Source organism: Rhyacophila brunnea, unplaced genomic scaffold (assembly GCF_057557595.1).
Source record: "Rhyacophila brunnea isolate RB1 unplaced genomic scaffold, BYU_Rbru_1.0 scaffold_6, whole genome shotgun sequence".
Lineage (NCBI taxonomy): Eukaryota > Metazoa > Arthropoda > Insecta > Trichoptera > Rhyacophilidae > Rhyacophila > Rhyacophila brunnea.
Window position 1 is genome coordinate 9,225,675 of NW_028233276.1, and position 16,351 is coordinate 9,242,025.

The following is a 16,351-nucleotide window of genomic DNA, read 5'->3' on the forward strand; positions in this document are numbered from 1 at the left end:
ACATTTTTGTAGGAAATTGGCATAATGGTGCATTTATTTATTATTCATTGTAAAAATAAGGGTTTACGACACGTCATAAATATTTTTTAACACGTCGAGTCAATTGTCGAAATGACATTGAATCAGAAAACCCTGTTTCAACTGTATTGTCGATCTTAAATGCTTATCGGAGTGAATTCTTAATGTTTTAGCAGATTTACACGAAGTACCTACTACTTAATTAAACCTTCATTAAATTTATAAATATCCACTCATACTTATCACTTTCAAAACGAAAAAATTCTGCTTGTGGCCACTGGTTAACAGCATTATATGTTAAATCAGTTTGGATACCAACGACAAAAAATATACTTATATGTAATATATAGAAAGGTATCGCCTGCTGAGATGTTTAACCAAATTTTAAGAGAACAAATTTAAATAATACAAAATGTTTTAAAAAACAAGCGATTATCACTAATAAGTAGATTTTAGCGGAATTGTACGATTTAAATTACCAAACTTTATCATATTAATTTTACCACCGAAAATTTTGCCCGCAAAAATAGACGTGGGTATAAAATTAACGCGGCGATTAGATGGCGATGAAAATAAATAAGTTTTATCACTCACAATAAAATATAAGTAATAAATTAGTAGGTAAGTAAATTCGCAATGCATACCAGTCAAAGGTAAAAGCGAGACTGTACTGAGATGTTTCATACTTTAGAAATTATTATACAAATATGTAGGTGCCAACTTTATTTTTTATTGAATTTAAGTTATTTAAGTACAAAAGGTTTTCAAACAATGTCAGCAAAGGCACAATTCTTTTGTAGCTTGCAGCTGTAGTTACTTTTTTAATGTAAGTATGCAATTATTTGGAGTGTTTAGACAATGCATTTAGACACGGATGTATCGACACAAAAAAGAAAATTGAAAGAAATTTAGGGATGTCATAAATTTTATTTTTAACCCTTGCACGCCCGGCATGACATAACTTCGTTAATTTTTAATTTTGAGAAAAACTTTAAAAGATACATTCACACATAAATATCTCAATCTAACGAACCGCAACGCAATTTTAAATGAATCCACGAGCCGGAACGGTATATTTTGGAATTCCACGAACCACAACGGCGCTCCGGTGCGTTCCTGTCCATTTAGAGCGCTGTTTTAGTGCCATTTAAGATGTAAGATTTTTATGATGTATAAGAGGTAGGTAAGCAATAGCTGCTATGAAGGCTACTACTAGACACTTGACTAATATTATTATTTACTAGATAATATTGTGATATGTATAAATATGTTTTACATCTATATTATGATACTTAACAAAATTGATAACACATAGGTTCTTCTTCATAAAATCAAATTGACCGCTTACCTTACGCTATAGATAATTTAAGTAAAACCTACTTTGGTTTAAAATACAAAAGCCGATCGCCAATAGTAACTCAATTTGAAAACGCTTCAGGAGTATTAAGAGCCATTAGTTAAAATGTGTCGCAATTAAGTATGGCGCCTATAGCATAATGCGTATATATGCATGGGCGCGAAACCCGAGAGATGCAGGTTCAATTGCTGCTGGGTGTCTTACTTTTTTCAAAAAAGTTTTTTTCTATTGGTTTTAATATATTTTTGCAGAAGGGTTAACTATGTATGTTCACAATTTTATATGTTTTATCCATTGAGATTTAAAATATATTATATGTGCTTATATTCATTTTTTAAAATTCATCATAAACTTTACTTTCTATACTAAAATAGCGCAATTTTGTAGAGCTTTTATTAACGTTGCGTCAAAATCGTTGGATATCACTGCTTCATATCCTACTATTGATAAATAATTCGAAATCAACTAGAGTCTGTATTCTATAAGCTGGCGTTCACGTCACGTCGTTTGCGGACGGAAAGCATTGTGCCATCGCGTTCGACTGTTGCAAGTTTTCAATGGGACGGAACGAGAGGGAATGCAGTGCTGAATGCTGAAGCGGGGGGGGGGGGAAACCGCGCTCCAGCTTATAGAAGACAGACTCTAGATATTTTTTAGAAATTAAATAATAATCCCCTTCACCATTCTCTGGATCCGCTAGCATTTATTTTAAGTACTTACCCACCTAGTCTTAAAGGTGGTGTGATTTATGAATTATCAGAGATTCTTAGCGCACCTGTGGAAATAATTCCACAACTATTATTTGCCGTCTATTTCAAACAACTGCACGGGTTCATGGCAAATCATACGTCATCGAAAACATACTGGTATGCCAATCATTTACTTCCAGATGCTTACAAAATTACTGTTAGTGTATTTTCTCTGAGGGTATGATTATCATTCACTTCGTGATCGACATTTCCTGTATTCAATATAGTGTAAGTATTTATGTACTGAGTCATTTTGTTGGAATTAATTAAATTGTTCTCAGTTTGAAATCGCTTATTATTGTTTCCATAAATAACATTTCTCGAAATCACCCAAATATTCAGTATTATTATTTATAAACTAAGAGCAATTGGTAAACATTTACTTGTCCAATTAAACACTTGTGACGTGGTTTATTGCGACGTTAGTTGTGATCTGAACACAAGTAGCTGCATTTAAGCTAACTTTGAGTATTTATATTATCATCTGCATATTTTTCAGAATCGTGGACCTCCTGAAATTATCGTTAACGTTAAGTTGAATAGTATTGAAACTGCATAACTTTAATATGTTGCATTTGAACCTTCTGGACAGGTTCTAATTTGTATAATAATATGTAGCTAACAGTGATTGGTTTAGATGTATTTAGGGTTTTAAATAGCAGTATAGTTTATATAACTATATAAATTAATAAATAGGTACAATATAATAAATTATGGTATCATTGGCTGAGTTGACTACATATTCAACTATCACCGGTTATTAACTAGACATACATTCATAAAATATAAATATGTAAGTACTAAACTAATTTAAAATAATTTATTTTAAGACAATATTTGACTGATACTTACTATGTAAAGAATGGTAAATAGTTGGTAGGTAGTTAAAAGCACAGGGTGGTTAATTTTAGGTACCGATGTATGTACTAGATTAAAATTACCGGATGACATTACCACTTTTACATTATTATCGATGCGCTCAATAATAGTATTTTATACAATTTTATCACAATCACTGCGATATAGCGTAATAATATTCATAACTAAAGAACGCGTCGATTTGAATACCAACGCGTCTGAGTGAAATGCATATAGGTAGGTGACTGAGGGATGAAGTACAGCGTGCTCGAGAGGGTTGAATGATGAGTGTTATATATATGCGATCGCGCAACAAAGATGCGTGCGTTCGTCAATGATACACAGTTTGTGCGTCACAGACAGAGTGAAAGACAAATATAATCTTAATCGAGACAAATATAGGTAAAAGTAATGTTATATTTCGCTACTGTGTAAAATTAAGTTTCGCTGGTATAACTGCGCGAATGGTCACGTTCATCTTTCATTACACTTATAATTATTATAATAGGTGCGTAAAATATATTTTTTAAACGTGTAATAATTTCTAGTAAATAATATTATTGGCTCGTTTTGGATCCTGGTTGGTTTCTGATGAGGTTTCTTAACATGAAATTAAAAGTCGTCTAAGCAAAGGAGGTGCGTTATATGTCCTCCCTCCACTCTCAGATGTGTCTATAAACTGAAAGTTATGGATTGTGGGATTAAAAGCTATATTATTGTTATTTTTCTTTTGCAGTCATAAAACACCGTCAAAATTACCCCACGATGCACTGGGGCATGACGATACAGATACGGAAACTGGACATAAGGTGAGAAACAAACTTTTCGGTTTACCAGTATTAATAATCTATTTAGGCGGCTCTCGTGGCGCAGTGGGTATGGCGCTGGCCTTCCACCCGAGAGTTCTGGGTTCGATTCCCGGATATGACAGAAACATTTATGTGTTTTTCTCAAAGCCTGGGTGTTTGTGATTGTTCAAAATTACTAACAACCACCTTGTACGAAAAAGCAAGGACATGGTTATAATTCTAAAAAAAAACAAATCTATTTAAGATAACGGTCTTTTTGCGTTTCGCCAGGTCTTATAAAAGGGTTAATTTATTATGACGTTTTCTGTATAACTTACAGCATTACTGTATCTACACCGTTATTCCAGCGCAGGACCTAAAATATGTATTATCCATAGCATGTAACGCTATTTTATTGGTAGCATGTAGGTACCTATTTGATTTATTATTATATATTATATACTTTTTGCGAAATAAATGTATATTACAACTACTGGAATATCAAAATAATTACTCCTACATAACCGTAGTGTTTTGAACAAGAAAGTTCTCTATGCCCTGCAGTGGCACACGGGACAGGGAGTTTTTTTTACGAACTTTGTTATTAATTATTCTAGTTAGTGAAAATCGTAACAATTTCCAAACAAAAACTATATTATCTCATTTAAAACGCATTCAACATCATTAATCCTGGTATCACCTTTGTTATACATTAAAAATTAATGCACGAATACACGATTGCACGGATACATAATATCATTAAAATAAACAAAAACAGTGGCAAGAAATTCATTTAGCTACGATCTTCAATTAGGTACAAGTATTTTTTATAAGAATTGTCATGCGTGCTTTTGTTCGCGGTTTTCTAATCAAAATTCATTAATTATAAAAATAATTCAATGATTTATTGGAAGTCAGGCTAGTCATTGTAAATGATTTCGATATCACAATGATTAATCATTATTCATTATTGATTTAATCTATCGGTATCAACTATACTTACTAATTATTAGTTTATCATTCACTAAGTAAATACCACTGACATGTATGCCAAGTTCGTAGCTTTGTCAAGACAAATGGATTTATGATGCATTTACGAGTAAGTAAAGTAATCCAATCGATATGACATCAAAAATGTCGATCGTATCTCTGGACAATAAAGACGTTTTAGATAAGTAATAATACTTTAATTCTTATACATACATATTGTATTTCAATGTTGTATTTCCATAGTAGCAGTTTATACGGAAGGCGTGCTTTCAATTATTTATCTTGGCTGTATTCAAAATGATACAATATGTCGTTTTTACATCATAATATGTTTGGATCCATATCATAGATACTAATAATTGTGATAATCTCCTCTTTATTTCTCTTCCTTTTAGCGGGTAAAGTAAATCAATATTTTCGCTCCAAGATTGGCAATATTTATATTGACCATAATATGGGCAAATACAGTATGGAAATAATATATTAATAGAATTTTGAGGAAGCTTTTAAATTGATAATTTCCATTGAATGAATGCACTGAATCCAAACATATTATATTGATTGATAAAAATGCCATATAAATTTGGCCCATCTATAGGAATCGAAGTTTTTGTCCATAATGTCCTAGCCCCTCTGTTTTACAATACCTTTGTCACTGACTCAGTTTACTAGGACTTGAGAAAAATATCAGATCAATAATATGATTGACTGCAAATTCAGGAATTTAATCCTATATAATGGAAAAAAATCAAATTATACCTACTCACATTGTATACCCACTACTTTGCCTTTCATACTCATAATTTCTTTATCTAATTAAATTATAGCAATTATTACAGTAATTATGAGGAATTTTGATACATCATATTGTATAGATACAATATTTTTTTTACTAATATTATATTTGTTTTTTAGACGAAACCGTGGGTCAAGACCACGAAGATAGGCATCTTGCTTATCTGTTGGGTTGTCTTCACTACGATCCTGATGCTGAAGAACGAAAAGGTGGAAATAGTCAGACAGCTATCCGTGCCTATAAATAAAACCAAGAGTAAGTCAACATACCAATATTCGTTTTATTATTAATGTATTTCAAAAATTTATATCAGCTGAAACAATTTTGTAATATTGCATTAATATTGTTGTTTTCTCGATAATTTGCCTACGTAGTGACGTGGAGATAGTGATTGCTTATTCCAGAATTCTCAAAAAAAGTTTTTCAATATCTTCGCGGCTAAATTTTAAATTTAACTTAGAACATAACATTGCAAGACTCGTGTAATATTTTTTTTAATTTTTGAAGTTACATATTATTATTATTATTATACTTCTTTTGGGGCCAGAGTGAAATTGAGAGCTGCGCGCGCAGACCGTTACGACAGTATGAAAACAGCTGCGAATCAGTCAGCTGGATACAAACGCAAGTTTGGTAGTAGAATTGTTCTGTTGCCTAGGCAACGAATTATTACTGTCGGCCATTTGTAATTCCTTACGTAAACAAACGATTAAATATCAGAGTGACAGAGTTGTTACTTTAAAAATAAATACAACGAGAAATAACAAGATAATTAAGGGGGGACATGCTCGTCGAAGGTCAAAATTGAGTTTTTATTGTATTTTCAAACCATGATCCTGGACACTCCTTAAACGTTGTAGATGATCTATTTATATAATTTTGAAGCCTTATTGTCCTTTATAGTTATTTTAAACATTTGATGACTGCATAAAGTATTTTTGTTACATAAAATAGTATTCTTTTAAACCTCTCGCTCTAATGTTTTAGAATATAGTCATATTTCGGTACAGAACTGTGCAGTGGTGTTAAGATTTTTTACATTTATTAATTTTTAAACGCATTTATAAAACCATTAGTATAATTTATTACGAGATAATTTTTGTAAAATATTCACGATAAAAAAATATTTTGATAATTTCTGTGATCCCAAATTTGACAAGAATTAGGCATTTTATTATTCAAAAAATCGGCAAGATTAACACATTTGAAGATGATTCTAAAGATATTTATTATAAGCTATGTCTTTGACCATTCAAGTGTGATAAAAATCTTATGAATAATGATTGCCTTATAATAATTATTGACCTAAGAAGAAGGTAGTGTTTTTTTAAAATACGCCATTTCTTTTGTCATTCCCTAGTGGTTAAGCTACAACATACGGCCGTAGCCATAAAATGACAAACTATAATTAAAGTAGGGAGTAAAATTATGTTAACGCGCGTGTTTGAACATGTACCTAACCGAATTTTTTTTTATTTTTTTTTTAACGGTACATGTTCAAATACGCGCGTCAATATCATTTTACTCCCTATTTCAATTATAGTTTGTCAATTTATGGCTACGGCCGTATGTTGTAGCTTAACCACTAGGGAATGACAAAAGAAATGGCGTATTTCAAAAAAACACTACCTTATTCTTAGGTCAATAATTATTATAAAGCAATCATTATTCATAAGATATTTATCACACTTGAATGGTCAAAGACTTAGCTTATAATAAATATCTTTAGAATCATCTTGAAATGTGTTAATCTTGCCAATTTTTTGAATAATACAATGCCTAATTCTTGTCAAATTTGGGATCACAGAGATTATCAATATAATTTTTTATCGTGAATATTTTACAAAAATTATCTCGTAATAAATTATGCTAATGGTTTTATAAATGCGTTTAAAAATTAATAAATGTAAAAAATCTTAACACCACTGCACAGTTATGTACCGAAATATGACTATATTCTAAAACATTAGAGCGAGAGGTTTAAAAGAATACTATTTTATGTAACAAAAATACTTCATGCAGTCATCAAATGTTTAAAATAACTATAAAGGACAATAAGGCTTCAAAATTATATAAATAGATCATCTACAACGTTTAAGGAGTGTCCAGGATCATGGTTTGAATATACAATAAAAACTCAATTTTGACCTTCGACGAGCATGTCCCCCCTTAAAGAATCTAGGATATCACAAGTTTTGTTTTTGTTTTGTTACGCCAAAGAAGTATAACTTCTAACGCGCGTACATAAGTGCTGAGTGAATTCAAATGTCATCTGCAAAAAAATCATCTTTGATTCCTTCGTTTTTTGGTATTCTGGGACGAAATATTACATTTATATTTATTATGTCTCACGGGTTGAAATCTAATCTAAAAATAATAATATATGTGAAAGTTTAATTGAATGGGTTTTTTTAAAATCTTCTGAACTCATGCGTTATATAAAAATAACTATGTGTATTCAACGTACCTGATGAATTGAGGATTTTCAGAATCTCATTGCCTAACAATCTCTCGGTAAATGAAAATCTGGAAATTTCATAAAAAAAATCTCGAGAAACGCGAGTCGAGTTTTCTCATTATTTCTCGAGAATTTTCTATCACAACCTCTAATAGTAGGTGAAAATTTAAGTGAAACTGTCAGTCGCACGCTTAACTACATTTCTAAAGATTTTTCATTTTAGCTAGCTCGGTGGCTGATTAGCATAATATGCTTGGTTCATCTTTTTATTCGTGTCTTTTGCGAGTAGACTGACAACTTGTAGTATTTTCTCAAATAAAATTATTTTTCATAATTTGTTCCCGAATCGAACTAGTAATAATGAGGGCTTAACGTCACAGAATCTACACCTTAGTATCGGAACACGGGGCGAGCACAAAATCGTGTCACTTCCTTCAGTCCATCGCTACGTCTCACGTCGGTTACGGTAACGGAATCCTTGATCATGTACCACTTAACGTTATAAAAAATGATGTTAATACAATGTTTTATATTTAAATCATCAGGCTTTTTATTCCTGGAACCCCCTACACAACAACAAATAAAAGTGGCGTTAAGCGGTCCGTTCCTGCCGGAGCAGTATGGAAACATGTCGAAGAAATGGCTCCGGGCGTGGGTGGAACTGGTCAGCGTTCAAGTACCCGTCACCGTAGACAACATCAGCGCTCTCAACCAGGGAGACGTCATATTTCGAACGGTGAGGAAGTACATTGTTACAATAATTATTTCTTGCGGTAGTTACCTACCTACATTTATAGCCAATAATAATTAGCTATTGTTCATAAAATTTGTACCTACTACTAACAATTAGGTAGGTCCTGGAAGACCAGGATTCATTGTTCTTTGGGTACCGCTATCTGTTAGATACCCACCCGATCTTGAAAATGATATTATGTTTAAATTCACATTTTTGTGCTCCATACAACTGCAAAACAGTATCATCTATGATTTTGTTACAAACTTTGTTGGCAAACTTCTTTTTGCAAAGAATACGTAGTAGACCCTAGGTACTGCAAGAATAAGGAAAACACAAGATTTCACCAATTTATTGAACAAAGTATAACTTAATAATAAGCAAAGATTTTTCCTTGAAATACCTACAGCTCTACTCATGAGAAGAAAAGAATTGCTTTTTTTTTAGATAACATTTCAGCCAATTGGGGTTCAATGTTAGCAGGTACTGGTAATGTAAGAGCTGTCGTAAATAATAAAATTTACCCTATGTAATTCGTGAGTAGTAGAAGAAGAATTTCAAGGTTATAACAAATGACAGCATTCAAAAGATTTCAAAAATGTAAGCTTCGTTCTTAGCTTTCGGGTCGAATAAAAAGAGGAGATTTAGTCCGCTGACCATACTTTGCCGACCCCTTATTTAGTGGATGAAATATTCCACGAGTCTATTGAGACTGGGCTTCTCGATAATGCTATTTATAAATTTACAAATTCGTTATATTTCATTTCAGACTCTGTCAGACACATGGTATATTCCGCTAGTATCTGGCGACATGGTGGACTTTGTTCCTGAACTCCGCCGAGAGCACTCTTTCTATCTGGAGAACATCACCCTCGGATCTACCACAACGTCGACTGCGCTGAACACCACCCAGCCCGATCTACTCCGGTTGACGATATCCAGCGACCTCGGAGTCATCACGCCAGTGGCCATGACCTACGACTTGAAACCGATCGACATCAAGCAGGGCGTATTGATGGCCGCGTGTGTGTTGGCAGGGCTTTACGTGTTGATTGTTTTTGAGGTTGGTAGAAATTGTCGTAATATTATCATTGTTTTGCAATACCTACTTCAAAATAATATTAACATCACTTACATTACAAATATTTACATAATATCTACTGTATCAACTGAAATAAATACTCAAACCAAACACATTGAAGAAAACCTTCTTATAATAAATACAGAGCTTTTTATACATGAAGTAAAGCTTTTGTACTAACTAAAAATGGTTAAAATAGTTGCAAGTCATTTTGCATTGCTGATTCATTTGCAGCAAACATTACATAGGTACATTATTGTCCTCTGAGATGTATTTACCTTCGAAAAAACTTCACAAAATAATATCATTGAAATGATAGAAATAATCATAAAAAAATATGAAATGATGTGCTCGTTTAAAAAAAAGATTTATTTTCGGTTAGGTACATGTTCAAACACGCGCGATAACATGATCTTACTCCCTACTTCAATTTTAGTTTGTCAATTTATGGCTACGGCCGTATGTTGTAGATTAACCACTGGAGAATGCCAAAAGAAATGGCGTATTTCAAAAAAACACTACCTTATTCTTAGGTCAATAATTATTATAAAGCAATCATTGTTCGTAGGATGTTTATCACACTTGAATAGTCAAATACATAGCTTATAATGAGTATCTTTAGAATTATCTTCAAATGTGTTAATCTTGCCCATTTTTTTGAATAATAAAATGCCTAATTCTTGTCAAATTTGGGATCACAGAGATTATCAATATAATTTGTTATCGTAAATATTTTACTAAAATTATCTCATCGTAAATTATACTAATGGTTTTATAAATGCGTTTAAAAATTAATAAATGTAAAAAATCTTAACACCACTGCACAGTTATGTACCGAAATATGACAATATTCTAAAACATTAGAGCGAGAGGTTTAAAATAATACTATTTTATGTAATAAAAATACTTTATGCAGTCATCAAATGTTTAAAATAAATATAAAGGATAATAAGGCTTCAAAATTATATAAATAGATTATCTACAACGTTTAAGGTATGTCCAGGATCATGCTTTGAAAATAGAACAAAAGCTCCATTTTTACCTACGCTGAGCATGTCCCCCCTTAATAAAATATCATTGAATTGATAAAAATGATAAAAAAATCTTTTTAATGTTTTCAGATACATATTTATTAATTAATACAGTTGAAATTGTAAATTATCAAAAAAAAATCTCAAATTCCAAGGTTCGTATTTTTCCGCTAAGTGCTTCTGCTGGTATGCCTCTCCCCCTTAAGGGCGGATGTGCTCAGCGTGGGTCAAAATGGAGCTTTTTTTCTATTTATATAATTTTGAAGCCTTATTATTCGTTATATTTATTTTAAACATTTTGATGGCTGCATACAGTATTTTTATTACATAAAACAGTATTCTTTTAAACCTCTCGCTCTAATGTTTTAGAATATAGTCATATTTCAGTACATAAATGTGCAGTGGTGTTAAAATTTTTTACGTTTATTAATTTTTAAACGCATTTATAAAACCATCAGTACAATTTATATTGACATTATTATAGTGAAATATTTACGATAAAAAATTATATTGATAATCTCTGTGATCCCAAATTTGACAAGAATTGGGCATTTTATTATTCAAAAAATGGGCAAGATTTGAAGATAATTCTAAAGATACTCATTATAAGCTATGTCTTTGACCATTCAAGTGTGATAAACATCCTACGAACAATTATTGCTTTATAATAATTATTGACCTAAGAATAAGGTAGTGTTTTTTTGAAATACGCCATTTCTTTTGGCATTCCCCAGTGGTTAAGCTACAACATACGGCCGTAGCCATAAATTAACAAACTTTAATTGAAGTAGGGAGTAAAACGATGTTAACGCGCGTGTTTGAACATGTACCGTTTAAAAAAAATTGGTTAGGTTAGGTTATATATGTATATATGGAATATCCAGGATCATGCTTTGAAAATAGAACAAAAGCTGCATTTTGACCTACGCTGAGCATGTCCCCCCTTAATAAAATATCATTGAATTGATAAAAATAATCATGAAAAAATAAGTATCTAATATGTACGTTCTAATAATAAGTTGAAACTATGTGCTCATTTTATCACAGTTTCTTTTAAATTGTGAGAGACTACACACACAAGTTCACAGCATTATAAAAATAATAAATAAAAAGGATTTCCAGTTATACACATTTATATTTTTATAAAAAATCAATGTTTTTTAAAATAAATATAAAAAATATTACAACGGTGAATTAGTCAAAAATCTAAACGACGAAAAATTTAAAACTTAATAAACTAAATTTTAATAATAAATGACCATAAAATATAATGTAATAATAAGATGTGACCCTGCAATGAATTCACATTTTATTACATTCTTTTATAATTGTAAGTTTATCTTTAAATTTAAAAAAAAATTAAAATCTTTTTAATGTTTTCAGATACATATATTTATTAATTAATATAGTTGAAATTGTAAATTATATAAAAAAAATCTCAAATTTCAAGCTTCGTATTTTTCCGCTCGGTTCTCTGTTGACATGCCTCCCTTAGGTTTTCAAATTTTCACCGTTTAGATTTTTGACTAATTCATAGTTTTAATACTTTTTATACATATTTTAAAAAACATCGATTTTTTTAAAAAATATAAATGTGTATAACTTGAAATCCTTTTTATTTATATGAAATCCCTTTTAGGTATGGTCCCAATATTTAAGCTCGATAAATGATACATGTTTATTAATTAATACAGTTGAAATTGTAAATTATCAAAAAAAATTCTCAAATTTCAAGCTTCGTATTTTTCCACTAGGTTCTCTGATTTTTCAATAGTTGTATTTAATTGTATAATTCCTAATTCGGTCACTAGATGTCACTCATTCATTACATTCCATTTATTATTTCATAATCTTTCTGGCAGCCTTTCAGAAAATATTACAATATATAAAATTGCATTTTTTTCAGATAGTCCACAGGACATTTGCGGCGATGCTTGCATCCACAATGTCAGTGGCGATCCTCGCAGCGCTGGACGAGAGACCTTCCACTTCGGAAGTGATTTCCTGGATCGACGTGGAGACTCTTCTGCTACTTTTCTCAATGATGGTCCTCGTGGCAATCCTCTCCGAGACGGGGATATTTGATTATCTGGCTGTCTACGCCTACAAGGTATGATGCTTAAATAAAATAATAAAGATTTTTACGCAATAAAATTTTATTACGCATTTTGAAAATATCCAGTGCAGAATATTATAATCTTGTAGTGGTGAATAGTGCCTATTAGAAGTTATCCGAAATAGTATATAATTATTATTATCATGTATGTACTTATAAACTTGTAAAATACATAACGAAATTGATGAAAAGGTACAAAGGCACCAGGTAAATTAATACAGTTTACTAATGATGTGTAGGTACTTGTTTATTGAAATAATATTGACTAATAATAATTTACTTATATAAATTATGTTATACCTATACTCGATGGATCACAGATGGTGCTAGGCTATTCAATTATCAACAGCTATAGAAAGATCGTTTACTTTGACCAGTGTAATATAATTAATACTGATTTGATAATTATTATTAGCTAACTGATGGTGTCATCGATTTTCACGCAAAATATTTTATTTAATAACAATTATACTCTAAACCTAAAATAACAATAATGCTATTTTTTCAGAGACGGGCCCAATAATATTGTGTTATTAATTTCTTTAAATTATAATAGATATCGCTAGATATTGTAGTAACTTAAAAAATAGATATAAAAACTGATTTAACCACAATAATTGTAGTACTCGGATACTATGTATGTTAAATGCTTGTTGTTGTGAAACAAATGTGAACAATGTCAATGTAATCTTGATTTTTGTCTATATCCTAGGTAACGGGTGGCAAAGTATGGCCACTAATAAACTATCTTTGTTTCTTCACGGCGATCATGTCTTCATTCTTGGATAACGTAACGACTGTTCTTCTTATGACACCTGTCACAATAAGGTATGTTTTTATAAATATAATTCAATTATTTCAATAATAATTTCTATTCTGAAATACTGCCATCTATGAATGAAAATGTGTTTTACTGTGTATAGTATCTTTAGGTGATACCTACTCACTGCTATTTTTTGTATCGATTGACTAAAGTGAAACCTTAATACAATGAAACTTTATCTTTATTCTTTTCCATTGTAGACTTTGTGAAGTGATGGAACTAAATCCTGTGCCGATTCTGATGACCATGATAATCTACTCGAACGTCGGCGGCACTTTGACACCTGTCGGAGATCCACCAAACGTTATCATCGCTTCAAATTCAGAGATTGTGAAAGCTGTAAGATTTTTGCCTAATCCATTGTTCTTAAAAAGAATTACATTTTTTGAAATTTTGAATGGAGAGAAGAATAGATAGAGAAACAAAAATATTTACACAATAAGAGACTGTACTATTATTTATTTGTTTGCTTTTTCTCTAGGGCATCGACTTCACGACGTTTACGTTTCACATGAGCTTTGGCATAGTCCTAGTGGCCATACAAACTTACATACATCTCCGTTATTACTTCAGAGATATGAACAGCCTGAGGCATTCGGAACCTAAACACGTGCAGGGTGAGTTTTAAGCAAAATATTAGCTATTAAAAGAGATTCCAGAACCTTTTTAGTAAAGTTGAGTCGGTAGATAACTACAGACAACAATTATTTAGCTTGTGATAATGAAAATGTTTGCCCACATGCTGTGTTTCAAACTCTCATCAATAAACTAAATATAATAATATGTAACTAAGTATAACAGAAAAGGATTAGTACCTAATAGTTATTTTTTTATTATTTCAGAGTTGCGTCGTGAAATCTCAATATGGCAGCGAGCGGCCGCTTCGCTCTCGAGCTACTCCAAAGACGAGGACATAGTGCGGGAGACGCTGCTGAAGAAAGTCAACAAACTCCTCGCCCAGCTGAAGAAGAAATTGAAACATGGCGGAGACGGAGGCGAAAACTATAGAGCGAACTTGCAGGAACTTACTGCCAAGGTGTTTGTTTGTTGAGAATGTGATTTATTAAATTAAAATAAAATATTGAGACTTATCTGTTTATCTGATCAATGACATGTGGGAATTATATAATCGATAACATGACCATATTACTATGTTTGTATATTTAAAAGTGTGTCTGAATGTACAATGCAAAAATTACATTATTATTGGAGCTAGGGTTCCCATATTTCACGATGATGAAAAGAGGACATGTTACACATTAAATGATAAAAATGATAAAAAAAAACCGGACACGGTCATTGACCTCAAGAAAGAGGACTTGTCTAGGTAAAGAGGACATCTGGGAACCCTAATTGGAGGTGTGTCATAGTAATAAATTAGTTAAAGTACTTAGATAATTTATCTAATATTCACTCCATATTATATACTAACGTGAAATTTACGAAGAGTAAATCACATGATAGTGTACCTGGTAGGTACATACACTATAAACACCGTGTTCCGCTTCTATCTTCGCGTACCACTGGGATAAAATTATATTGTACAGATATCCTACTGCCACGCCAATAGGAATAGTTTTATTATAAAATTTAGTCAGGAAACATAATAATACTATAAATGGTTAAAAATAATGTTGTTTTTCATTTCAATTTCAGTATCCAATAAGGAACAGGGTGCTTCTGGTCAAGTCTGCTGTTGCCGTTCTTTTTGTGATTATTGTATTTTTCCTACATTCCATTCCAGAATTACGTAAGTCAAACAATATGTATAAATTTAACACTTATGTAGGTACATTATATTTTATAATATATTTAGCAGCATATTATTGTCCAGAAATAAATATCCAAAATTCGTTATTCGAATTTAACTTATTTTCATACAATACTTTCTACCGGTAATTCAAAAAATTTTATTTCAAATTGTTTTTGACTTTGCAAAAGTAAAGTTTTCAATAAATCAAACAAAGTCCTATAACCAAATTTTACCGACTGTGTCATATATTATTAGTACTTATTTGGTTGTTTTTTCATTCAATATTAAATAATATGTATGTTCTATTTATTGTATTCAACACAATGTGTCATGATATTTTTAGAGCGACTATCCCTCGGATGGACCGCACTTCTTGGAGCACTCTTGCTATTGATATTAGCAGACCGGGAAGACATGGAAGCGGTTCTTGCCAGGGTGGAATGGTCTACATTGCTCTTTTTCGCAGCACTTTTCATCCTCATGGAGGTAAGCATTACTTTAATTTGTAGGCATCGTATAAATTTCCGATATCCCAAATAAATTATGAAAATATTAAATATAATTAGTAGAAGATGAATTGCATGTAAACAGTGACAAATCCTGAAAGTCCTATGTCATTTTATATGCTTAATTAACAGTACCTACCTAATATTAAATGTTGCTACATAATAATATGACATACACAGCTATGTTGTGACTGCACAAGGGCTTATGAGCTATCCTTACAAGTGTTATGAAAATTTATTGTTCATTATTTGAATATTAAGTGAATCGTAAAATAACTTAAAATTATCTACATA

The 16,351-nt window shown here is 31.4% G+C and overlaps 1 protein-coding gene across 3 annotated transcripts in view; it reads left to right on the top strand.

Moving 5' to 3' along the window:
• hoe1 (OCA2 melanosomal transmembrane protein hoepel1) overlaps positions 1-16,351 on the top strand; it is a 40,203-nt gene that overhangs the window by 19,893 nt on the left and 3,959 nt on the right. For all 3 annotated transcript variants that reach the window (XM_085956309.1, XM_085956308.1, XM_085956310.1), the window contains 11 exons: positions 3,719-3,791; positions 5,676-5,811; positions 8,560-8,750; positions 9,517-9,810; positions 12,766-12,969; positions 13,688-13,803; positions 13,999-14,137; positions 14,280-14,415; positions 14,641-14,834; positions 15,455-15,548; positions 15,895-16,037. In XM_085956309.1, the coding sequence (XP_085812435.1) occupies positions 3,719-3,791; positions 5,676-5,811; positions 8,560-8,750; positions 9,517-9,810; positions 12,766-12,969; positions 13,688-13,803; positions 13,999-14,137; positions 14,280-14,415; positions 14,641-14,834; positions 15,455-15,548; positions 15,895-16,037 (1,720 nt within the window). The remainder of the gene's footprint in view (positions 1-3,718; positions 3,792-5,675; positions 5,812-8,559; positions 8,751-9,516; positions 9,811-12,765; positions 12,970-13,687; positions 13,804-13,998; positions 14,138-14,279; positions 14,416-14,640; positions 14,835-15,454; positions 15,549-15,894; positions 16,038-16,351) is intronic.